Source organism: Eubalaena glacialis, chromosome 1, assembly GCF_028564815.1.
Source record: "Eubalaena glacialis isolate mEubGla1 chromosome 1, mEubGla1.1.hap2.+ XY, whole genome shotgun sequence".
NCBI classification, from domain to species: Eukaryota; Metazoa; Chordata; class Mammalia; order Artiodactyla; family Balaenidae; genus Eubalaena; species Eubalaena glacialis.
Genome location: NC_083716.1, coordinates 158,208,154 through 158,230,692, shown reverse-complemented (window position 1 = coordinate 158,230,692; position 22,539 = coordinate 158,208,154). Strand labels below are relative to the sequence as shown.

Sequence of the window (22,539 nt, the reverse complement as noted above, 5' to 3'; positions counted from 1 at the left end):
GAGCTCACACCGGGAGGCGCTGGCAGGAGCTGAGACCCTGAGGGCGGAGCAGAGCCCCATCTCTCACGCCTCCCTCACATCTGTGCGGGACTCACGGGCAGAGGCATTGAAAGCACTTAAATGGCCATTTAAAAATCCCCCTGCCCCTCTTTCTTGGCCCCGCAATTTACCTCTGAATTTTGTAAGTCTGCGTCTGTGTATGAAATGTCTCTGCTGTATTCCGTCGCTCCTCCACTATTTCCGGTCATTTCAGGAAGCTAGCAGGTATTTATGGGTTGCTACTATATGCCAGGCACTGCAAGAAGCAACGTGCGCAGATCTTTCAGACAGGGGTTAGCACATAAGCCCCGCAATCTCACCCCACTCCCCATTTAAAAACTCCACCTCTGTCTACTTGCGGAGTCATAAGAGATACGGGTGACAAAGAAGATCTACACATTTGGCCCACTTTTTCACACACGAGATCCCTGAGACTGCCAGGAAGTGGCAAAAGTGGCAGCAATTAAACACCTAACGATCAAATGAGTGTCTAGATGGAGCCTGTCCTCAGGGGGAGGCGAAAGGAACCCAGAGACACAGCAGCTGAACAAATTGAGTTGAAATTGAAGACGGACGAGTTGAGTCTGGAAAAATGAAGGCACTTCATTTGCCAAGAGGAATGCCATCTTGACAAACTTCAGTGGAAGAAGCTTAAGCCAGCAATGTATTTTCTCTTGTTTTTTGCCTTGGGGTGACATCTAAAACGTCAATTAACTTTTCCAGTATGTTATCAATTTGCCTATAATTGTCATTTTAAAGAAAAGAAATGGCCTACTGTGAAGATGGTTGATTTAGCAGCTTTGTAGACTTGTGTCCATTCATTCTATCCCGTCCACCTTGGTGGCACATACTCAACGCTTCTTGGAAATTGGTTCCATATTAACCGTCACAAGATCATTTCCTCGCTGCTGATTTTCTTCTCCCATCACATCCCCTTCATTAAACTTACACTGTCCATTTCCCAAAAGGCCACTGGGGAAGGTGTGCTCAGGCGAGCTCTCAGAGGGGTCCCCCTTGGGCTACTACCTAAATAGCCCATCTCACCCTTCAGACTCCAGAGAATAAACAAGCACAAACCAGCCTGAGAACAAGAGGCCAGCAGTGGGTGACGTCAGCTCCTCAAGGGAATCGTATTTCTGGTCCAACGCTGCCAGTGACTGCCTTTTGGTATTTTTAATGATAACTTGACTGATATTATATTACCTCTGTCACTGTATTTTATTTGAAGCACCCATTACCAAACTATCAGGATGTTATTTATCCAAGTAGCTAAAAGGCTGGTGTTTCCCTCTTTAACTCAGAACCCAGCCCTTCTGCCTCTCTCTGGACATCAGGACACGTTTGTTGTCGTCCCCCTGGTGCCGTCTGCCTGGAATTATTAGCTGGCTCATACACTCTCTGCTCAGGGGCTGACTGTCTTTTAAACTCATGCTCAAGCCCCAGCTCACAATCCTTCTCACACTGCAGCCCTGTGAGATGCCTTTCCACTCCTCCTCTTCCTTCAAGGCCTGGTTCTAGGTCCCTTGACATCCAACAATCATTCTCTCCCTTCACCCATACTGACATCTTCCTGATCTGAACTCCAATAGCCCTCCCGAGCTTCCTGATTCTATGGCACCTATTTCTGCCTTGGAGTTGTTAATGTGTTTCTATGGACAAGTCTTAGCTTCCCAATCAGACAGGCCTTCACCGTCTTCAGAGTGCAGGCTCTGGTTTATTTTTTATTTATTTTTAAAAAACTTGTTATTTCGTATTGGAGTATAGCTGATTAACAATGTTGTGATAGTTTCAGGTGCACAGCAAAGAGACTCAGCCATACATAAACATGTATCTATTCTCCCCCAGACTCCCCTCCCATCCAGGCTGCCACATAACATGGAGCAGAGCTCCCTGTGCTATACAGAAAGTCCTTGTCGGATATCGGTTTTAAATATAGCAGTGTGTACATGCCAATCCCAAACTCCCTCACTATCCCTTCCCTTCACCCTTCCCACCCCCACTCCAGTAACCATAAGTTCCGTTCTCTAAGTCTGTGAGTCTGTTTCTGTTTTGTAAATAAGTTCATTTGTATCATTTCGGCTAAAGTTTATTTATCTTGATGTCCTCCATCACCCCCCTTACCACCACATCTGGCACAGTACCTCAAAAGAGTAGGGGCTGAATTGCATGTGCAGCATCAGGTCCAGAACTTGAGGGAGAACACTCCAGGCTCCAAACATGCAGCTTGTGGGCTTCATGGCTCTGCCAGGGTTCTTGCACAGCCTCCCTGTTCCATTGTGGAGCCATCAGAACTTTTGGTTGTGCCCGCCAAGGTGGCCCTTGGGAACCCCAGGCTGGAGTGCTGGATGGCAACCACCTGGGTGGCCTCTGTCACTCCAGGTGGGATCACACTGAGAGTCAAGGGTTGTTAAGTCCCTCAAGCAGTAGGGAACTTGAGATAGCAAGATGGAAAAGATCCAAGGTAGGCCCTGCATTTGCTGTATCTCTCGCTTGAATTCCTCAGACAAGTGAAAAATGACCTTTTCATTCCCAGCCACCCGAACACTGTTCCTAGCCCTGCCACCTTCCCCCACTCCACCGCCCCCACCCCCCATCTCCTGCAGAGGAGTTGTAGCCCTTCCATGTGGTCAGAGGTGGAAATGTCCTCGCTCAGTTGTTTGTTTATTCAGCAAAGGTTTACTGAATGCCTACTTTGTGCCAGTGAACAAATCAGACTCCTGCCCTCATGGAGCTTACAATCTAGCAGGAAAAAAGCAGGTGGAGTAGGGTGGGGAAACATAGTTGGGCAGTGAGGGTCAACCAACCACCTCGGATATTATGGGTCACAGAATCCAAACTTCCAGAGAGCTCTTTCACTTATGGAAATGTCACTCTTATTTTCTCCGAGGAGATTTTCAGGTAAGAACTGGGAGCCTGGTAAAGCTCAGGGTTGGTAGCGGAAGAGGCTCTAGAAAGAAGTTCCTGGGATCTTCTTGATGGCGTTTGTATTAGTTTCCTAGGGCTATCACAACAGAGTGCCACAAACTGGATGCCTTAGAACAACAGATACATATTATCTCACAGTTCTGGGGCCCAGAAGTCCAAAATCAAGGCGTCAGCAGGACCATGCTCCCTCTGAAAACTGTAGGAGAACAATTCCTTGCCCCTTCCTAATTTCAGGTGATTGCTGGCAACCCTTGGTGTTACTTGGCTTATACCCACATCACTCCAATACCTGCCTTTGCTGTCACATGGCATTCTCCCTGTGTCTCTGTGTCTTCACATGGTTGTCTTATAAGGACACTAGTCAGATTGGATTGGGTCGTTATAAGTAGGGGCCCATCCTACTTCACTACAACCTCATCTTAACTAATTACATCTGCAATGACCCTATTTCCAAATAACATCCATTTTGAGGTACTGTGGATTAGGACTTCAACATATCCTTTTTTAGGGGGACACAATTCACCTATAACAGTATCAGATTGGGAAGAAATGGGGTGAGGGCCTCAGTATAGTCCAGCATGAGAGAGAGCCAGGGATGGTCATAAACTGCTCTTGAAGTGGAAATATTTTCTCAAAGCAAACAAACAATACTGGGCACAAGAGTATGGGTTTGGAAGAAAATAAGTCTTGCAGAGGAAAGGGAAGGGAAGAGAAAGCAGGGCAAGAATAAGGATTGAGCTGGTGGAGAGGGAAAGTGGGTGTCTGAGTCCAGGAAGATACACGGGTGGTGAGAGGCATGGGAAAGGAGGGTGGGAGGCACGTTCTGAAGGACAGGAAACTACAGACTCAGTGTAGGAAATCTCATCTCTGCGAGTAATTATTTTCGAGTTCATGAAGCAACTTCCTGCGTGAGGCTAGAAGGGCAGTGGGTGTTCTGACCAGCAGGCTGATGGTCTTGCTTCATGTTGGTTTAAAAGGTGGAAGGGCACGTGGGAGGAGCCCAGGGCTGTGGCATTTTGAGCCAGGTCCCCTGAGCTGTGGACCTGAGAACAGGCTGACAGATACCACAGCTCGGGGGCTGGCAGAGCTGCTTCCTGTGGGAGCTGAGCCCAGGGCCTGGCCAGGCACTGCCCACCCCACCCCACAGTGGGGAGCAGTCACAGCCCAGGTCCTCCCGGCTCCCTCAGAGGCAGACAGGAACTCACGGCAGCTAGGCTCCCCAGTGCCATCCGGCCTGTCTCCGCTCCGAAGGCTTCAGCCATAGTTCCAGCCAAGAATGAAACAGCTGGGGTCGGTGGAGCAGATGTCTCCATCTGGGGTTCTAGGGAATCATGACCTGTTTTTCAGGGTCGTCCCTCAGCAGATTTGGAAAGGAGGTGACGGTTTCTCTACAACCTCTAGTCACCCAGCATCCTGGGCTAACACTCTTGACTTCTAGATGGAAGTGAGTTCTGAACCACTCATGTCCCTGGCAGTGTCCATCAAAATGTCTCTATCCTGTGTTTCATTTTGTTTCCTAATAGCGGGCAAGTCAGAACAACATAAAAGAACTAAGCTGTTAATAGATGATTATTCTCAATTTCAATTCTCAACCTCAATTCTCAATCTCAACCGAAATATTCTTATTTCGGTTGCCCAGAGCAGGAAGTGACTCTAGGCACCTAAGCAGAAAAGTCACTTACTGAAAGGCTAGGCGTCGTTCACAGTGTGGGCAGAGGGCATGAACCAGGCTTCAGTGGGAAACAAGGCCAAGCAGAGGTGACTCTTGGGAACCATCTTCTTGGTTCCTGCCCCTGGTGACTCTGGACGCTTGGCACCATTCCCTTGGACTCGATGTGATCACGGCACCTGTGGATAATCTCCGGCTGGCCTGGGCCACTTCTCCAGGATTGACGGTCAAGTGCTGCAGCAATGGATTGGAGCACCAGGACCCGTGTCTCTCTCCAGCTGTCTGGAGGTGGGGAAAAGACCATCCATAAATTTTGTTTCTATAGTAGAAAGTGGAGCCTGTTTTCCTATTTTAGGATTCCTCTTATTTTAGAATTCCTCCCAAATAGGAAGTGTTCAATGTGGGCAGCCCACAAGAACAACTGTCTGCTAGAATAATATGTATGTATATTCATGAGGGTCCCCAGGACAACTCTAATCCAAAAGCTGCCTCTCCTGGGGACTTCAGGCACCATGGCAGATGCATGGGGAGACTTGCCTAATGTCATAGGCAGAAGCCCTAGAATCAATGCTCAGTTTCTCTGATTATACATCTAAGTGCTGTTGACTGCAGTGGCCTCATTAAGTGCCTTGCACATAGCTGATGTCAACTAATATTTGCTAAGAGAATGAATGAATTATAGGTCTTCCACTATGTAATCACCTGCCTCAAACACATCATGAAAAGAGGCAGGATAGAATTATCAATCAATCAAATAAAACCTGAGGGCCCTGGGGTAAGTGATTTAATCTCTCCAGATCGCTGTCTTTATCTTGTAAGATAAAAGGGGGGATGAGGCTGATCTCTAAGAATTTACCTTTGAACAAACTGCGAAAAAAATTTTTTTAATTAATTAATTAATTAATTAATTTATGGCTGCATTGGGTCTTCGTTGCTGCACGCCAGCTTTCTCTAGTTGCGGCGAGCGGGGGCTACTCTTCGCTGCGGTGTGCGGGCTTCTCGTTGCAGTGGCTTCTCTTGTTGCGGAGCACAGGCTCTAGGCACGCGGGCTTCAGTAGTAGTGGCACGTGGGCTCTAGAGCACAGGCTCAGTAGTTGTGGCACACGGGCTTAGTTGCTCTGCAGCATGTGGGATCTTCCCGGACCAGGGCTCCAACCTGTGCCCCCAGCGTTGGCAGGCGGATTCGTAACCACTGCGCCACCAGGGAAGTCCTGCAAGAAGAATTTTGGTCACATACGAGACAATTGGAAATTTGAACCCTGACTGGATAATTTGATGATGTTAAAGAATTACTGTTACTTATTTTAGGTGAGATAACGATGATGTGGTTTGGTTTTAAAAAGTGCCTTTGTCTTTTAAAGATACATGCTTAAATACTTTTGGATGAAGAAATATGATGTTCAAGATTTGCTTCATAATGAATTGGAACAGGAAAGCAGGCAGGAAAATAGGTGAAAAGGGCCTTGAGTTGATCATTGTTAAGGCTTGGCAATACATACATGGGAATTTGTTACAGTGTTTTGTCTACTTTTTATATGTTTGAAAAAATCCATAATAAAATGTTTTTAAAAATCACAATTCTTTTCCTGCAGCCCCTGAAGTACCCATCCCAGTCAGAGCCTGCTAGTTGCTTACCCAACAACTCTTACTCCCTGGCTCTTTCCTAAAGGAATCCCTGATTCCATCCAGGTGTCCACTCTTCCACACACAGCCCCTGTGATCAAGGCAAGGTGACCCCATCTCCACCTCCAGTCCTATTTGTCTCAGCCAATCAGAGCGAGCCCAACCTTCTCACTAATCATTGGTTCTGGAAGGACATGGGATGCAGGAGAGGTTTGCTGGGGCTTCTGAGAAGGTTCCTCTGTACTCTCCTGGGGGCTGCAGGAAGCAGCACTTCTCTCCTGCCAGAAGGAAGGAGGTGGTCCCAAATGCCATCAGCAGCCATGCTACATCCTAGAGGAAAGTCAGCTCAGGATGAAGCCGACATGCTGAACAGCAGAGCAGAGACATGGACCTGAATCCTTGATATGAGTGCTGAGCTTCTGGATCAAACAACCCTGAAGTCCACCCTCTCCCTCTGGGCTCCCAATCACATGATATAATAGCTTTTCTTGTTTGTGCAAATTTGATTTTTTCAGCCAAGAACGTATATAACCAAGAGTATCCTAACAGATGCAGTGCTCAGTGAACACTCGCCCTGACTACTGTGAAATGAGGACTATGCTAAAGGGAGGGAGCCCCCTGTCCCCCAGTGACCCCCACTGTTTGGAGGCAGAAAGCAGACAGTGTAGGAGAAAAAGGAAGGGCAGCGGTAGGAGTAGGTCTATCAGAAGGAGGAGGCATTGGAATGCCCTGCACTATTTTGAGCCTAGAGAGACAATGCTTCCTAATGTCAGACCATCCTGCTTTGAATGCCACTAACATGAAGCTCCAGACACAAGACCAAGTGCTACCAGCAGGAAAGTTGTGCCCAGCCCTTGCTGCTGTGGATCGTCTTTGGAATACAATGGCACCCATTCCTTGGCAAAACATTCATCACAGAAATTATGCTAATCCATTTTTATAATTAAGGGATGTTGAGAAAGGCCATTCACAGGAACAGGTGGCCGGGTAGGGTCTGCAGCCTTCAGAAGGCTCTGGCTTTCCCCACACATTAGAGATGGAATTGCTGGCTTCTCCCCCATCCATGTGTCCCACACTTCTCACCCTTCTTAAGTGGACTTGAAATCCAAGATAGCACCCTTGAATGGAGCATCTCTGCTTTTATGGGAGCTGGTGCTGAACACTTCAGGAAGCAATGAATACTTAACTGCGGAAAACGTCAGAGTAGGGGTCATCCAGGACTCTCCTCTCGCCCACACCCAACGCATGCAGCCAAGCCTCAACTTTTCACCCAATTACTCCTCAGCCTCTTGTTCATTCATCGTCCCTTTTCTAGTTTCTCTGCCACCACACCTTTGCAAATCATCACTGTCTCTCACCCAGACGATTTCAATACCCCAACCGATTCTTTGAATCAATTTCCACCCTTTCCAACTCCATTCTTTCCACAACAGCCTGAGTGCTCCTTTAAAAATGCAAATCCAGGGGCTTCCCTGGTGGTGCAGTGGTTAAGAATCCACCTGCCAATGCAGGGGACACGGGTTTGAGCCCTCGTCCAGGAAGATCCCACATGCCACAGAGCAACTAAGCCCGTGCGTCACAACTACTGAGCCTGCGCTCTAGAGCCCGCGCGCCTGGAGCCCGTGCTCCGCAACAAGAGAAGTCACTGCAGTGAGAAGCCCGCGCAACGCAACAAAGAGTAGCCCCCGCTCGCCACAACTAGAGAAAGCCCGCGCGCAGCAATGAAGACCCAACACAGCCAAAAATAAAAATAAAATAAATAAATTTTAAAAAATAAAAATAAAAATGCAAATCTGGGAAATCTCTGGTGGTCCAGTGGTTAGGACTCTGCTCTTTCACTGCTGAGGGTGTGGGTTCAATTCCTGGTCGGGGAACTAAGATCTCACAAGCCACAGGGTGTGACCAAAACAAAGCAAAACAAATAAACAAAAAATGCAAATCTGCCAGTGCCTTTTCCTTGCCCAGAACCTGCGAATTTCTTCCCACTACCAACCACGTCCCCCCTGCTTCTGCCGACCTCCCTCCATACCTCCCTTGCCCCTCTGCTCTAGTATCCTGGACATCTTGAATTCCTTAAACACACCCATTTGCTCACCTCAGGGCTTTCCTCGTAATCTGATCCCTCAGTTTGGAGCTGTCTGCTCTCCATCCCCTCACCCCCTCATTTGGGCATAGCCCACCCCTTTCGGTCTTATCTTCATTGTTACTTCCTTGGGGAGAAGGTTTCTTACTCTATCTCCCACCCCCAGCCAAGTTCCGTCCTCTTTACCTGTGCCTGCCGTATCATGTCCTTCTCCTTCGTAATAAGCAGCACAGTTATTCCGCTGCCACAGTTACAGGAAACTTTTGCTTAATATCTTTCTTGCCAATTAAGCTTAAGGAGGGTAGAGATTTTGTCCACGTTGCTTCACGCTCCATCCCAAGCACCTATCACAGTGCCTGGCACATAATCAACGATTAGGTAATGAATACTGGTTGGCTGCCTGCCGGTGTAGCCGTTGCTGAGGCCTCCAGAAGTGCGGCCCCGCTGACCCCTTGAGACCCTATTTGGCCTCTTAAGCATCCACGGAGCTTCACATCTACCAAGTTCCCACTCGAGGGGACAGAGCATGGAAAGAAACAGAGGTAGATGGATCCGAATCCAGTCTGGGACCTGGAAGCAATGCTATTGCCTTACGGAGAGAAAATGGTGTATTAGAATTCAGGACATTCCCCTCGTAAGCAGACTCGTTTCCCACTGTTTGTTCTAAAATGTTTGGTGTGACTCAAAGGTACGCACCACAGACTTGAAACAGAAAGCAAAGGCAGAGAGGAAGAAAGTCTGGAGCCATTTCCTGTTCACCCACAGCCCGCGTGGGGAGAGGGTCCTCGTCCTCCTGCTTCCTCGGTGATAAGTAAGAGTGTTTCAAGTCCCCACGTCAGTGCCCTCTCCTGGGCTGCAGGCAGACATCTGGTGGGAGAACCACAGCTACGATGCCCAAGGCGGGGGCCGCTGAAGGGCCGTGTGCGGGGGGAACCGCTGGTCTCTCTCGCTGAGGCCTCTGGAGCAGCTCCGCTTCCTGAAAGGAAACGTGACCCGGGGTCACACCCTTCCCCCGCCACACAAGGCTGTCGGGCCAAGCTTTTCAGGGTCCCGTGAGCCTCATCTCCGCTCTGGGTTTGAGAACACCCCCTTCTCTTCAGGGTCAGCCACGACCACTAGAAACTCATTGCCGTGCGTCCCTCTGGAAAAACCATGAGGTCACTTTCTCCTGGAGTCAGATGCGGAGTGGTTGAGACTGTGCTGCCAGGGGTGGATCACCGATGGGGTGGAGTGGGAGTGCGGGCTCGGGTCGGGGCAGGTGAGGGCCAAGGGAGCCCAGGGGCGGGTTCCTGGACCCTGCCGGGCGGCTCAGGCAGCATGGCCTCCTTCAGGTGACCAGGCCACCGGGCCCCTGGGAGCCTGTCATGCTGGAGCTGGGGAAGGCCAGAAGGTGCAAGCATGGGGACGGTTTGTCAGAAGGTGCAGGGGGGCGAGATTCAGCAGGCCGTGTGGCTGAGAGCTCTCTAGCTCCCCGAGGCTCACTGTCCTCTGGTAACATGGGCTTGTCGTGGACCTGCGGAGAAATGCACATGGACTCCCTGGCACCCAGGAGGCTCTGGATCCAAGAGCCAACGTGTACAATCACTACACAGGGCCAAGCTCAGGAACCTCGTCTCCATTCCTCCCACCTCACCACGCTGCCTTCAGAGAGGCTTCTCTAACACACAAGCCAACCCTGTCAGTCATCAGCAAGGAAGCTTTCGGTGCCTTCCTGGGACCCACGTCAGAACTTCTGCAACTTTTCTGCTGAAGTATCCCTAACAAGAGTAACGCATGCCCCGGAGCAGCAGAGATGAAATTTCTTTTAAGTCTCTTGTTCTATCTTAAAAATTCATGAATTTTTGTGTCTGACTCCATAATATATTTATGCTGGTTTTAATATAAATATATCATTTTCTTCAAATATTCAGATAAAGTGTACAGCTCTACGAAGTTGCTGGGAGAAGGCGGCTGGGTGGTGAGGAAGAGATGTGAGAGTTTAATGCCTCACATCTGGAATTCCTTTTAATTTTCCCCATAACCGTATGAGGTAAAGCCTTTTTTTTTTTTTTTCTGTAAAGGAATTAAAACATTACAGGCTTTACAGAGCAGGATGTGAGCATCCCCCACAATAGGAGTCCCTAAAAGAAACCCTGGTAAACAGCATCCGTGGCACCATCATGTCCACCTGCCTTGCCATGTTGTTGACCGTCCCTGCCCCTGGAGTCTATGCGGTGTGTCTTGACCGTACAGTCACTTGCAGACACGGTTCTGAGCCTTTTAATTGAGAGCAGTGGCCGCCTGCCCATACCCCATTCTGTTAATTAAATGTAAGCTTTGGCCTGAAGTCAGCTCTGTCAGAAACCAAGAGAGGTGATAGAGGGGAATCTAGCTTCTCAGGGTCCTCGGCTCATCTTGATTTTAGATGTAGCTGAACCTGATGGGGAGCCATCGTCCGATGGACTCATGAGCTAGCAGGCAGCTCAGAGATCTGTTGGCATAAAGAGAGGAGTTGATGTGGACTTCGATTCAGAGCCTGGAGGGGAGGCAGGATGGAGCTGGATATCGTGGCATCTGTCCCCCCTGCCCTGTGGAGGAGGGGATGGGATGAGAAAGAAGCTGCAGACAGTCAGTGAGCTGCTTGCAGCAGGGACTTTGGAGAACCAGATCCAGAGGATGAAATACAACACAGGGTTGCCCAGGTCTGTGGGGAATATAGAGGCTCAAAGGGAAGGCAGTGCTCTCAGAGGTCAGGCCAAAATGGTCATGAGCAGCTTCATGGGCAGCAGTCAGCAGTGAGGGGCCAGAGAGAGAGACGAGATTGTTCTTCCACACAGACAAGACTCCAGCGATAGCCAGAGGGACCCTTCAAGGGGATGCCTGCTCAGAGGCAATGGGCCAGGATAATTTACTGTTAACGTTTACGTGCCCTAATAAACATTCACATCCAGGGAAGGCTTGGGGAAATTCGGTTTAGAGAAAATTTCCATCAACCAGGCATTTAATTACATGATCGTTTTTGCCTATGTGAGTTCCTGGAAACAAAACCAAAAAAAAAAAAAAAAAAACCAAACTGGAATTTATACATTGAATGAATTTGCCCCTTTAAAATGGTACCTCAGACAACAACAGGGATGGATTTGGAGGGTATTATGCTTAGTAAAATAACTCAGATAAAGACAAATATTGTATGATATCACTTATATGTGGAATCTAAAAAATACAACAAACTAGAGAATATAACAAAAAAGAAACAGACTCACAGATCTAGAGAACAAACTAGAGGTCACAGTGGGGAGAGAGGAGTGGGGAGGAACAAGACAGGGAGAGGGGATTAAGAGTCACAAACTATTATGTATAAAATAAATAAGCTACAAGGATACACTGTATAGCACAAGGAATATAGCTGATGTTTTATAATAACTATAAATAGAGTATAACCTTTCAAAATCATGAATCACTGTTATACACCTGAAACTTATATAATATAGTACATCAACTCTAGCACAATAAAAAAATAAAAATAAAGTGGTACCTCAGGAGGTTACACGCACGTTCCAAGAGGCTCACGATATTTGCAGAAATTATTTTTGGGAGCTGATTTCAGAACCATCCTATGAGTCATACTTTAGAGTCAGCTGGTTTGATCACCCAGCTTATTCTTCAGATTTGCCTTTAAGTAATTTTTGTTTGATTCCAAAGACAAAATCCTCTATTAAATGATTATGCTCTTTCACCAAGCCTGTTTCTCTGGAGACGGTAAATTTCTTGACCCAACAGGGCATGTCTGGTCTATCTTTGGCCACCCAAGCCCTGGCCAGGCACTTCAGAAATGCTTGATCGGTATTTAGTTGTGAGGTTGTTCACTCCACAGGGCTGTTTCCAACGCTGTCATGTCTTATACACATTGCAGGCATCAAAACGTTTGCTTTCTTTCCTCAGGTGGCTTTTGGTATCAAATAGTTAATATTTATTCCAGAAAAGGAAGGGTTATTTAAATTTGCACCCCCCAAAACCCACAGTAGAAACACTTTCTAGAATGAGCATCAATCTTTTAGCTTTTTCTGTTGGTTGACGTCACAGAGAACAGTCTGTCAACATTTTCCCCTACATTGGTTTTCTTTTCGGGGGCATAGAATCAAGATGAAAAAGCACAGCTCTGGGAGCACACAGAACAGAGATCTGGCACTCAAGGGATTGACTATGTATTCACTTATTTATTACAATTTTTAAAAAATGGCCCAGCTGCTTTGGCTCATGCAAGCTGGGCTGCAATGTTTCACTTGATAGGATTCTCATCTGGTGGTTACAGTACTGAGTGATTTAATGAGAAGGGTTTTTTAATCCACAGCCGTGGATCCTGTGAGTTGATCCACAGCAGCCAGGTTCTCCGGTGGTGCACAGGACCACCTCACCTGACAGAAATCCTCTCCTGTGACCTGGAAGGCCCAGGCCCAGACCTGTCCATTTGTATCTTGTAAAATGCTCCCAGGTGATGCTGATGCTGACCCCTCGTTGAGAACATGTGATCTATATCCTTCTGACCACTGCTGCTCTGGGGTTTCTCTCCTGTGATCGTCATTATGCCTGATGAGTTACGTTTTGGTCAAATGACAGACTAGCCCAACTCCAACTGTCCTAGACAGAAAGAGAAATTTGTTGGCTTATGTAACTCGAAAGCCCAAGGATAGGTTTGGCACAAGAACAAGTAGTTGCCTTGATTCAGCTACTCAAATGGTGTCATGATGAGGATTCTCTCATCTCTTGGCTTGGCCGCCTCGTGCTGGTGTTTTTCTCAGACCTCTTGTGGAGGCAAGATTGCGGCCAGCTGCTCTGGCCTCGAAACCTCCAAGTCCATCAGAAAGTTAACCTGTATTTCTCAACTGTTTGAATGAAATTCTGTGATCTGATCTTCTCCTTGGTCTAAATGGGGTCTTAAGTACCCATCTCATCTGTACCAAGTACAGGTATTCATTGGTAGAATACAGAAGCCACTCTAGATATTTAGAGCAGAGAGGGATTTAACTTTAGTACCAGGAGCTTACAAAATTGTTGGATCGTCTGAAGAAATGTTCTAGGTTGAATCTTTAGAAGTGACTCCCAGAATACAGCAGAACTGACCTTCTCGGGAGAGATGGGGGGATCCAGAGGCAACCATGAGAACAGGTGAGTTCAAGACCACCTGTCATATTTGTGAATCAGGGATCGGGAGACCAGGAGGCTGATGGCACCACTGCCACTACCACCAACCTGCTTCTCAAACTCAGGACACGACTGACCAGATGCTGGACCACTGCTGCAGGAGAGAGTGTCTCTGTGAGCATGTATGCCTGCAGAAAACGTGAAAGTCACAGGGACACCATCTCTTCTGCAATTCTGCCTTCCAAATCTAGTTTCAGTGGAAAATTTTGGATTATAGTTTGAGTTCAGATCTTTGCCTATAGAAGAGTCAGGAAAAGGTAGTTTTTAGCTGTACAGCCTCTGCAACACAGGACAGCACACTGGAGGGCACTGGAAAGGATTATGAGGGCCAGTACACCACAGGAGGAGGCTAGAGGGAACAAGGCTTTCCTCAACCACGCCTTGAGCCACACCCCTAGCTTCTGGGACTGGGGGAAGGGTCAAGTCCACCTGCAGCCTGGGGACTAACAGTGGGATGAGGTTGGTTGTCCAGAGGAAATTAGGTTGTAGCATAACCATTATACTGTTACTAGAAGGAGAGGTAAAAGATGCTGGGTGACAAAACCCCCAAAATGTCCCCCGAAAGGTATATGATGCTTTATGGTTTACAGGTAATTTCACCTGCACCACTTCATTTGATTCTCACAGAAGCCCCACGAGGGGGAAGGTCAAATACTGTGATTCCCACCCTACCAACAGGGAAGTCCAGACTCAGAGGTTAAAAGCTCACCCCAGCTAATCCCTTACAGCTGTAGGAGGCAGTGCTTCGATTCAGACCTTGACTTCAGACCCTGAATCCCAGTCCCATGGGCTGGAGCAGAAAGTGGAAGAAACTTCTTTCTGAAGCAAAGTTTGCAAACCCCAGCCCTCGTGTGCAGAGCCTTGTGGCGGGACCTTGAGCAGGACAGCACTGCCGTGCTTTCTGGCAGCTCCGGCCACGCTGGAGCACAGGGTCATGGAGGACTCCGCACAAGGAAAGGGGCAGGAAACTTGCACAAGCACTTGGGTGCTTTGCTCTCCCCTCATTTGGTCTTCATTTGAAGAATGAAACAGGGAGTTTCACGTTTGTTTGTTTAGTACTGAGTGTTCCAAGATGCCACAATATCATTTAAAATATCTGAATGTAGGGCATAGATGGGCTCATGTTTCTCCCAAACAGCAATATTTTTAGCATTAGCCATCCCCACGTAGGTGCAAAATCTTCTTCGATAATAGATCAAAGCAAATCCCTCCTCCTAGCCTTCCTTGTGGGCTGCAAAATGACAGGGTTTGCATAAACCAGATTAGGGCTGCGCAGAGCTGCTACCAGCATTACAAATGGCTCCTGGTGTCAGCACCCAGGGAAACCTCCACTGTCGGATCAGCAAGAGATTCCTCACCATTGACCCTCAGAGACTCAGGCCACCACAGTGACAGAGACCTCAAAACTGGACTGCACAGCGTCCAAGCAATACCACATCTTGAGGAAGGGGACTTGCCTTGGGGTCAGTGGGGCAGCAAGAATTTGGGGGCACATTCTTGGGGAAGTTGCCCCCTGGAAAACCTGCCCTGCAGGCCCTGCACAGCTGCTGCCTTCAGACGGCTCTACTCACTGGGCAATGGGGCCAAAACTGTGATCAAGGAGCTTCTTCCTTTGCACATGTGCGGTTGGGTCATCACACCCCTAGAATTCTCACAGTCTGCCTTAGCTTGTCTGCTGTAACAAATGACCACAGACTGGGTGGCTTAAATCACAAACATTTTTAACAGTTCTAGAAGCTAGAAAGTCCAAGATCAATGTGCTGGTGGTTTCTTTTCTGTTTGGGTGAGAGCCCTCTTCCTGGTTTGCAGATGGCCTTCTTCTCATGTCCTCACATGCTAGAGAGCAGAGAGGGAGAGAAAGTTCCCTAGTCTCTTCTTATAAGGACACTAATCCCATCACGAGGGCTCTACCCTCATGACCTAATCAACTTCCAAAGGCCCCGCCTCTTAACACCATCACACTGTGGGTTAGGATTTTGACAAGTGAATCTGAAGGGACACGAACATTCAGCCCATATCAGTATCCTGCTATAGAGAAGGCCCTTAGTAGAGGCTGGTCACCCCTGGGTCCTGCCCAGAAGTGGCCAAGTTGGACCAGTCTTCTCTCATTCACATCAGGCCCCAGTGAAGCCTTTATGACATTTCACACAGTGAGCTGGTTGGTTCTCTTTTCTCCTATTGCTTCATTTTAACCAAGTTGAGAAAATAGTTATGTTATCGGCTGAATTGTTTCCTCTCCCAAAATTCATATGTTGACACCCTAACCCCCAGCACCATCTCATCCTTGGGCTTAATTGTCCCCACTTGGAACACTGCTTTGGAAATGTTTTCGCCAAGTGCCCCCAGCCTCAGAAGAAGCCAGAACCTTGGTGATCTGACCCAGATCCCAGGATTTCCCACAGCAACATAACTATCTCCCAAGCCTCCTCTTTGACTTTAAAAATTCACGTGGATTGTACATCCTATTCTATAACATAGCTGGGTTCACATCTATATTTTGAGTTACTCGCATCTGAGTGGAATGGATGCTCTCTGAAGATGTGTCACGTCTATGGTGGCTTCCAGTGCCTCCGGCACATCACTGAGTATGTCCAGGGGGTCTACGTACCCTAAGTGATCAGCCCCAAGGCTTAGGCCAGGATGCAGAGAATATATTAGAACTCCTACTCATAGGTTTTTTTTTTTTAACATCTTTATTGGAGTATAATTGCTTCACAATGGTGTGTTAGTTTCTGCTGTATAACAAAGTGAATCAGCTATACGTATACATACATCCCCATATCCTCTCCCTCTTGCGTCTGCCTCCCACCCTCCCTATCCCACCTCTCTAGGTGATCACAGAGCACCGAGCTGATCTCCCTGTGCTATGCGGCTGCTTCCCACTAGCTATCTATTTTACATTTGGTAGTGTATCTATGTCCATGCCACTCTCTCACTTCGTCCCAGCTTACCCTTCCCCCTCACCGTGTCCTCAAGTTACCACATCTTCTTTATCCATTCATTTGTTGATGGACATTTATGTTGTTTCCATGTATTGGCTATTGTGAATAGTGCTGCTATGAACATAGGGGTGCATGTATCTTTTTGAATTATAGTTTCGTCTGGATATATGCACAGGAGTGGGATTGCTGGATCGTATGTTAGTTCTATTTTTAGTTTTCTGAGGCACCTCCGTACTGTTCTCCATAGTGGCTCCCACCAACAGTGTGTGAGGGTTCTCTTTTCTCCACATCCTCTCCAGCATTTGTTATTTATAAGATGGTTTAATGATGTCCATTCTGACCGATGTGAGGTGGTACCTCACTGAAGTTTTGAATTGCATTTCTCTAATAATTAGTGATATTGAACATCTTTTCATGTGCCTATTGGCCATCTGTATGTCTTCTTCGGAGAAATGTCTCTTTAGGTCTTCTGCCCATTTTTTAATTAGGTTGTTTTGTTGTTCTTGTTGAGTTGTATGAGCTGTTTGTATACTTTAGAAATTAAGCCCTTGATGGTTGCATCATTTGCAAATATTTTCCCCCATTTTGTAGGTTGTCTTTTCATTTTGTTTATGGTTTCCTTTGCTGTGCAAAAGCTTAATTGTATCATTTTAGTGTATGTTCTACCCATATTTTTAATAGTTATAGTTTAGAACGCAGGACGTGTCAATAAACAAACAAACACATATTGCAGGTGCCTTCAGAAAAAGTTTTCACTAGGGGTTGGTACTTTCAGAAATGTTGGGAGACTCTTAGCCTAGATTAAGAACCAGATGTTCCTGCCCAGCCCAGTGTCTGCACCCAGCCCCCTACTTCGGGCTGCCCATACTCACAGTGGTAGAGCACCTGTGAGCGGACCTCCCTTCCTTCCTTCCTTCCCTCTCTCCTTCTTTCCTTCCTTCCTCCCTCCCTCCTCCCCTGCCCTCTCTATCTCTCTTTCTTTTTCTCTTTGTTGGTTGTAGTCATAGCTGGTGAGAAAAGGCGGGGGGCATAAGGACACCCCTCGGGCAGGTTTCTGGCTGACTTGCGAAGGATGCAAAGGCTGGCTTTCCTGATCCTTCCATGTGTACTGCTCTCTCTCTCTCTTCTTCCCAGGCAGGTGGCCAAGCCCTTGTTTTTGGAAAGTCCAAGCCCTTTGAGGGGGTGAAGAAGAGGAGGAGGGAAGGAGAGAACAGTGCCTCATAGGAAATCGAGCCACAGGGAAAAGTAATTTGTTCCGTTTGACCTGGGAGGAGGAGAGTAGGTCTGAAGGCTCTGCAGGTCCCCAGTCTCTGCCTTCTCCTGGCAGCACCCGGGGGAGCTCGACCTCCCAGAGGAGTGGCTGTGTGGCTCCTCACATCAGCAGGCTGTATGTCCTCCTAGTGCCTGGGACAAAGGACTTCTCTCAGAGGAATCTCAGGGATGTTGTGGAAAATAAACCTCAGGCTGGAAGGGACTTAGAGAGTCTGGAGTCCAACTCCCTTATATAAAAAATGGAGAAACTGCAGCACTGAGATGTTAAAATGACTCGCCCAAGATCACACAGCTAGTTAATCCAGTTTCTTATGCTTTTTTAAGAAAATAATTTGGTTTACAATAAATGCTGGCGAGGGTGTGGAGAAAAGGGAACCGTCCTACACTGTTGGTGGGAATTTAAATTGGTGCAGCCACTATGGAGAACAGTAGGGAGGGTCCTTAAAAAACTAACAATAGAACTACCATACGATCCAGCAATCCCACTCCTGGACATACACCCAGAGAAAACCATACTTCAGAAAGACGCATGAACCCCAATGTTCATTGCAGCACTATTTACAATAGCCAGGACATGGAAGCAACCTATGTGTCCATCGACAGAGGAGTGGATAAAGAAGATGCAGTATATATATATATATATATATATATATATATATATATATACACACATATATATATGTATATATATGTATATATATATATGTGTATACATATATATATGTGTATATATATATATATACACATATATATATATAATGGAATATTACTCAGCCATAAAAAAGAATGAAATAACGCCATTTGCAGCGACATGGATGGACCTAGAGATTGTCATACTGAGTGAAGTCAGACAGAGAAAGGCAAATATCATATGATATCGTTTATACGTGGAATCTAAAAAATGGTAAAAATGAACCTATTTATAAAACAGAAATCAAATCACAGATGTAGAAAACAAAACTTATGATTACCAAGGGGGCAAAGGGAGGGGGAGGAATAAATTGGGAGATTGGGATTGACATATAGACACTACTCTATATAAAATAGATAACTAATAAGAACCTAATATATAGCACAGAAAATTCTATTCAATACTCTGTAATGACCTATATGGGAATAGAATCTAAAAAAGAGTGGATATATTTATATGTATAACTGGCTCACTTTGCTGTGCAGCAGAAACTAACACAACATTGTAAATCAACTATATTCCAATAAAAAATTTAAAAAACGATAATACAAAAAAAAATAAAATAAAAAACACCAACAACCTAAAACTAAAAATAGAGCTACCATGTGATCCAGCAATCCCACTTCTGGGCATATATCTGGGGAAAGCCATACTTCAAAAAGACACATGCACCCCAATGTTCATTATAGCACTATTTACAATAGCCAAGACTTGGAAGCAACCTAAATGTCCATTGACAGAGGAATGGATAAAGAAGATGTGGTACATATATACAATGGAATATTACTCAGCCATAAAATAGAACAAAATAATGCCATTTGCAGCAACATGGATGGACCCAGTGATTATCATATTAAGTGAAATAAGCCAGACAGAGAAAGACAAATATCACATGATATCACTTATATATAGAATCCAAAAAAAAAAAAGAGATACAAATGAACTTATTTACAAAATAGAAATAGACCCACAGACAGAGAAAACAAACTTACGGTTACCAAAGGGGAAGGGGGGGGAATAGATAAATTAGGAGTTTGGGATTAACAGATACTCACTACTATTATAAAATAGATAACCAACAGGACCTACTGTATGGCACAGGGAGCTACACCCAATTTTTTGTAAAAACCTACAAGGGAAAAGAATCTGAAAAAATATATATGTATAACTGGATCACTGTGCTGTACACCTGAAACTAACACAACATTATAAATCAACTATACTTCAATTAAAAAAAGATGAAAACCAAACCAAAAACGAAACATGGAAGTGTACACTTTAAAAAATTAAATATAACACATTTAATATTTTACAAGCATTTTATAATTGCAAATGATTGCTCTGTTTCAGCCCCTTTGATTTAAGCCTTTTTAAGACCCAGAACTGGCTACATTTCTTTAAAGGATTCTTTTATCTAAACGAATTCTTCTTACTTTTTATAAGGAGGCATTCTCTGTCTCTGTCTTGCCTTTCTCAGCATCTCTGGCGCCCCCAGCTTGAATCACACAGTCACTTTCGATCTGACTGTATCTGTTTAGGCACATGCATCATGTCGCTCTGAGGTCACATTCTCTCATGCACACATTTGGAGGTTCTGTACCTAGGGGAGAGTTTTCCCCTCTCGAGGTGTTCGTTCATAGCCACTGCTCAGATGCCCCTTGAAGCCCGCTTTAGATTTGCCTCAGCCACTGTCTTTGGAGTAACTTTGATGACAGCAAGTCTTTATCATTCAGGAGGTAAATTTAGTTTTAAGAACTACAGAAAGTCATTTCGGGCAAGTCTGGCGGATAGAGTGGGTAATTTAGCTGGGTGAAAGCATTTGGAGTCAAACATAAGAGGTGACTATGAAGCTAAAAGATATCCTACCCTCACCCCATGGCTATGCAGGCTTTTCCAGAAATGTTTAGATCAAGGACAGCATCATTGGAATATGCAGGAATGTCCTAAGAGGCCAATTCAGAGCGCACCGGGGGCTGCATGACCCATGCCAAGGACATTGCTTGTCCCCTCAACTTCTCTCCAGGGCCAGACTTCCTCGGGGGCATATTGATGCCTGCCTGTGGGAGATATTCTAGGGACACTAGAGGCGATTCTCCCTCTTACTCACTCAGTTGCTCATTTACTCATAAGACATTATTTAACAAATATTTATGAAGGGATTATTCTGAGCCAGGCACTGTGTTAAGTGCTAGTGATACAATGAAGAACAAGACAAACCTGGTCCCTGTTCTGCTAAGGATTATTTAGCTCTGGCAGGAAAAGTCAGTCACTGAACAGATGATAACACCAAAAATTAAAGAGTTAAATTTTTGAAAAATTTTAAAATAAGTCAAAATATTTATTTAAAAAAACATTCTTAACAATGAGCTTAAAGTTGAAAAAGAATTCCTTTTAGTGAAGGAATGTTCTTCTACTAACTTCAAATAAAACTTGAGAGGAAGGCGTATTGGGATATGCCTAGTCAGTAACACCTTTGTATGAATCAGTTACCATACTTTTCCCCAGATAACAGCAGGATAATCTAGACCTCTACTCTAGGGGTCATATGGTAGGCAGGATTTTAAAAAACAGCTTTATTGAAATATATTTCATATACCATACAATTCACCCATTTAAAATAAACAACTTAATGGTTTTTTCTATACTCACAGAGTTGTACATTCATCACCACAATCAACTTTAGAACATTTTTGTTACCCTAAAAGAAACCCTGCACCCCTTAGCCATCACTCTTCAACCTCTCTTCCCTCAGCCCTAAGCAGCCACTTTCTGCTTCTATAGATTTATTTACCTAATCTGGACATTGTATATAAATGCCATCATACATGTGAAGTCATTTGTGGCTTCTTTCATTTACAATAATGCTTTCAAGGTTTACTCACATTGTTTCATGTATCAGTAACTCATTTCTTTTTACTGCCAAATAATATTCCATTGTCTGGATATAACACATTTTGTTTATCCATTCATCACCTGATGAATGTTTGGGTTGTTTCCACTTTTTGGCTATCATGAATAATGCTGCTGTGAACACTCATGTACAAGTCTTTGTGTGGACATATATTTTCACTTCTCTTGGGTATATATCTAGATGTAGAATTGCTAAATCACATGGTAACTCTATGTTTAAACATTTGAATAACTGTCAGACTGTTTCCCAAGGTAGCTGCACCATTTTACATTCTTAACAGTAATGTATAAGGGCTCCGGTTTCTCCATATCCTTACTTCTTATTAACCAACTTTTTGGTTACAGCCATCCTAATGAGTATGAAGGGGTATCTCATTGTGGTTTTGATTTCCTTTTCCCTGACAGCTAATGATGTTGAACATCTTTTTGTGTGCTTATTGGCCATTTGAATATCTTCTGTGCCTATTCAGAATGCTTTGCCCATTTTTATTTTTACTTTTTTATTACTGAGTTGTAATCGTCCTTTATAAATTCTAGATAAAAGTCCTTATTAGATATATGATTAGAAAAAGGTTTCTTCCATTCTATAGGCTGCCTTTTCACCTTCTTGATAGTGTCCTTTGAAACACAAAAGTTTTTAGTTTGATCATGTCCAGCTTATCTCTTTTTCTCTTTTGTTGCTCATGTTTTTGTTATCACATTAAAAAAAAAAAACTGCTTAATCCAAGGTCATGAAGATTTGCAACTATATTTTCTTCTAAGAGTTTTATAGTTTTAGGGCTTAAATTTAGGTCTTTGATCCATTTTGAGTTCATTGTTGCAGATGGTGTGAGGTGGGTAGATGAGTTTTAATACGAGTTTGAAGAGGAGGGGTACAAAGCACAGAGGATACCCAAGAATAAATAATAAAAATATAAAGAAACATCAATAAAAAGTTAAGAAAAGAAAGATGGAATTATTAGTTCACATAAAAGAACATTTTTGTGGACAACTCTATGAACCCTGGATGGAGATTGTGACCAACATGTGTACGGAATTCATCCAAGTGGTAGAGATGGTGATGAAGTGGGAGGACATTCCATGCAGAGGAAATGGTGACCGCATGAGATGAGAGTGTGGTGCATTCGAGGGTGTACAGGCAGTCCGGCTGGCTGGAGCACTGTTGTGAAAGGAGGAGACATGGGTGGGGCAGAGCATGTAAAGG

General features: G+C 45.3%; 1 protein-coding gene across 1 annotated transcript in view; it reads right to left on the bottom strand.

Moving 5' to 3' along the window:
• Positions 1 to 5,648: 5,648 nt before the first annotated feature.
• MBD5 (methyl-CpG binding domain protein 5) overlaps positions 5,649 to 22,539 on the bottom strand; it is a 193,668-nt gene continuing 176,777 nt past the window's right edge. Inside the window, exon 13 of the mRNA XM_061183818.1 lies at positions 5,649 to 5,844. Within this exon, the coding sequence (XP_061039801.1) occupies positions 5,721 to 5,844 (124 nt within the window). The 3' untranslated portion in view covers positions 5,649 to 5,720. The remainder of the gene's footprint in view (positions 5,845 to 22,539) is intronic.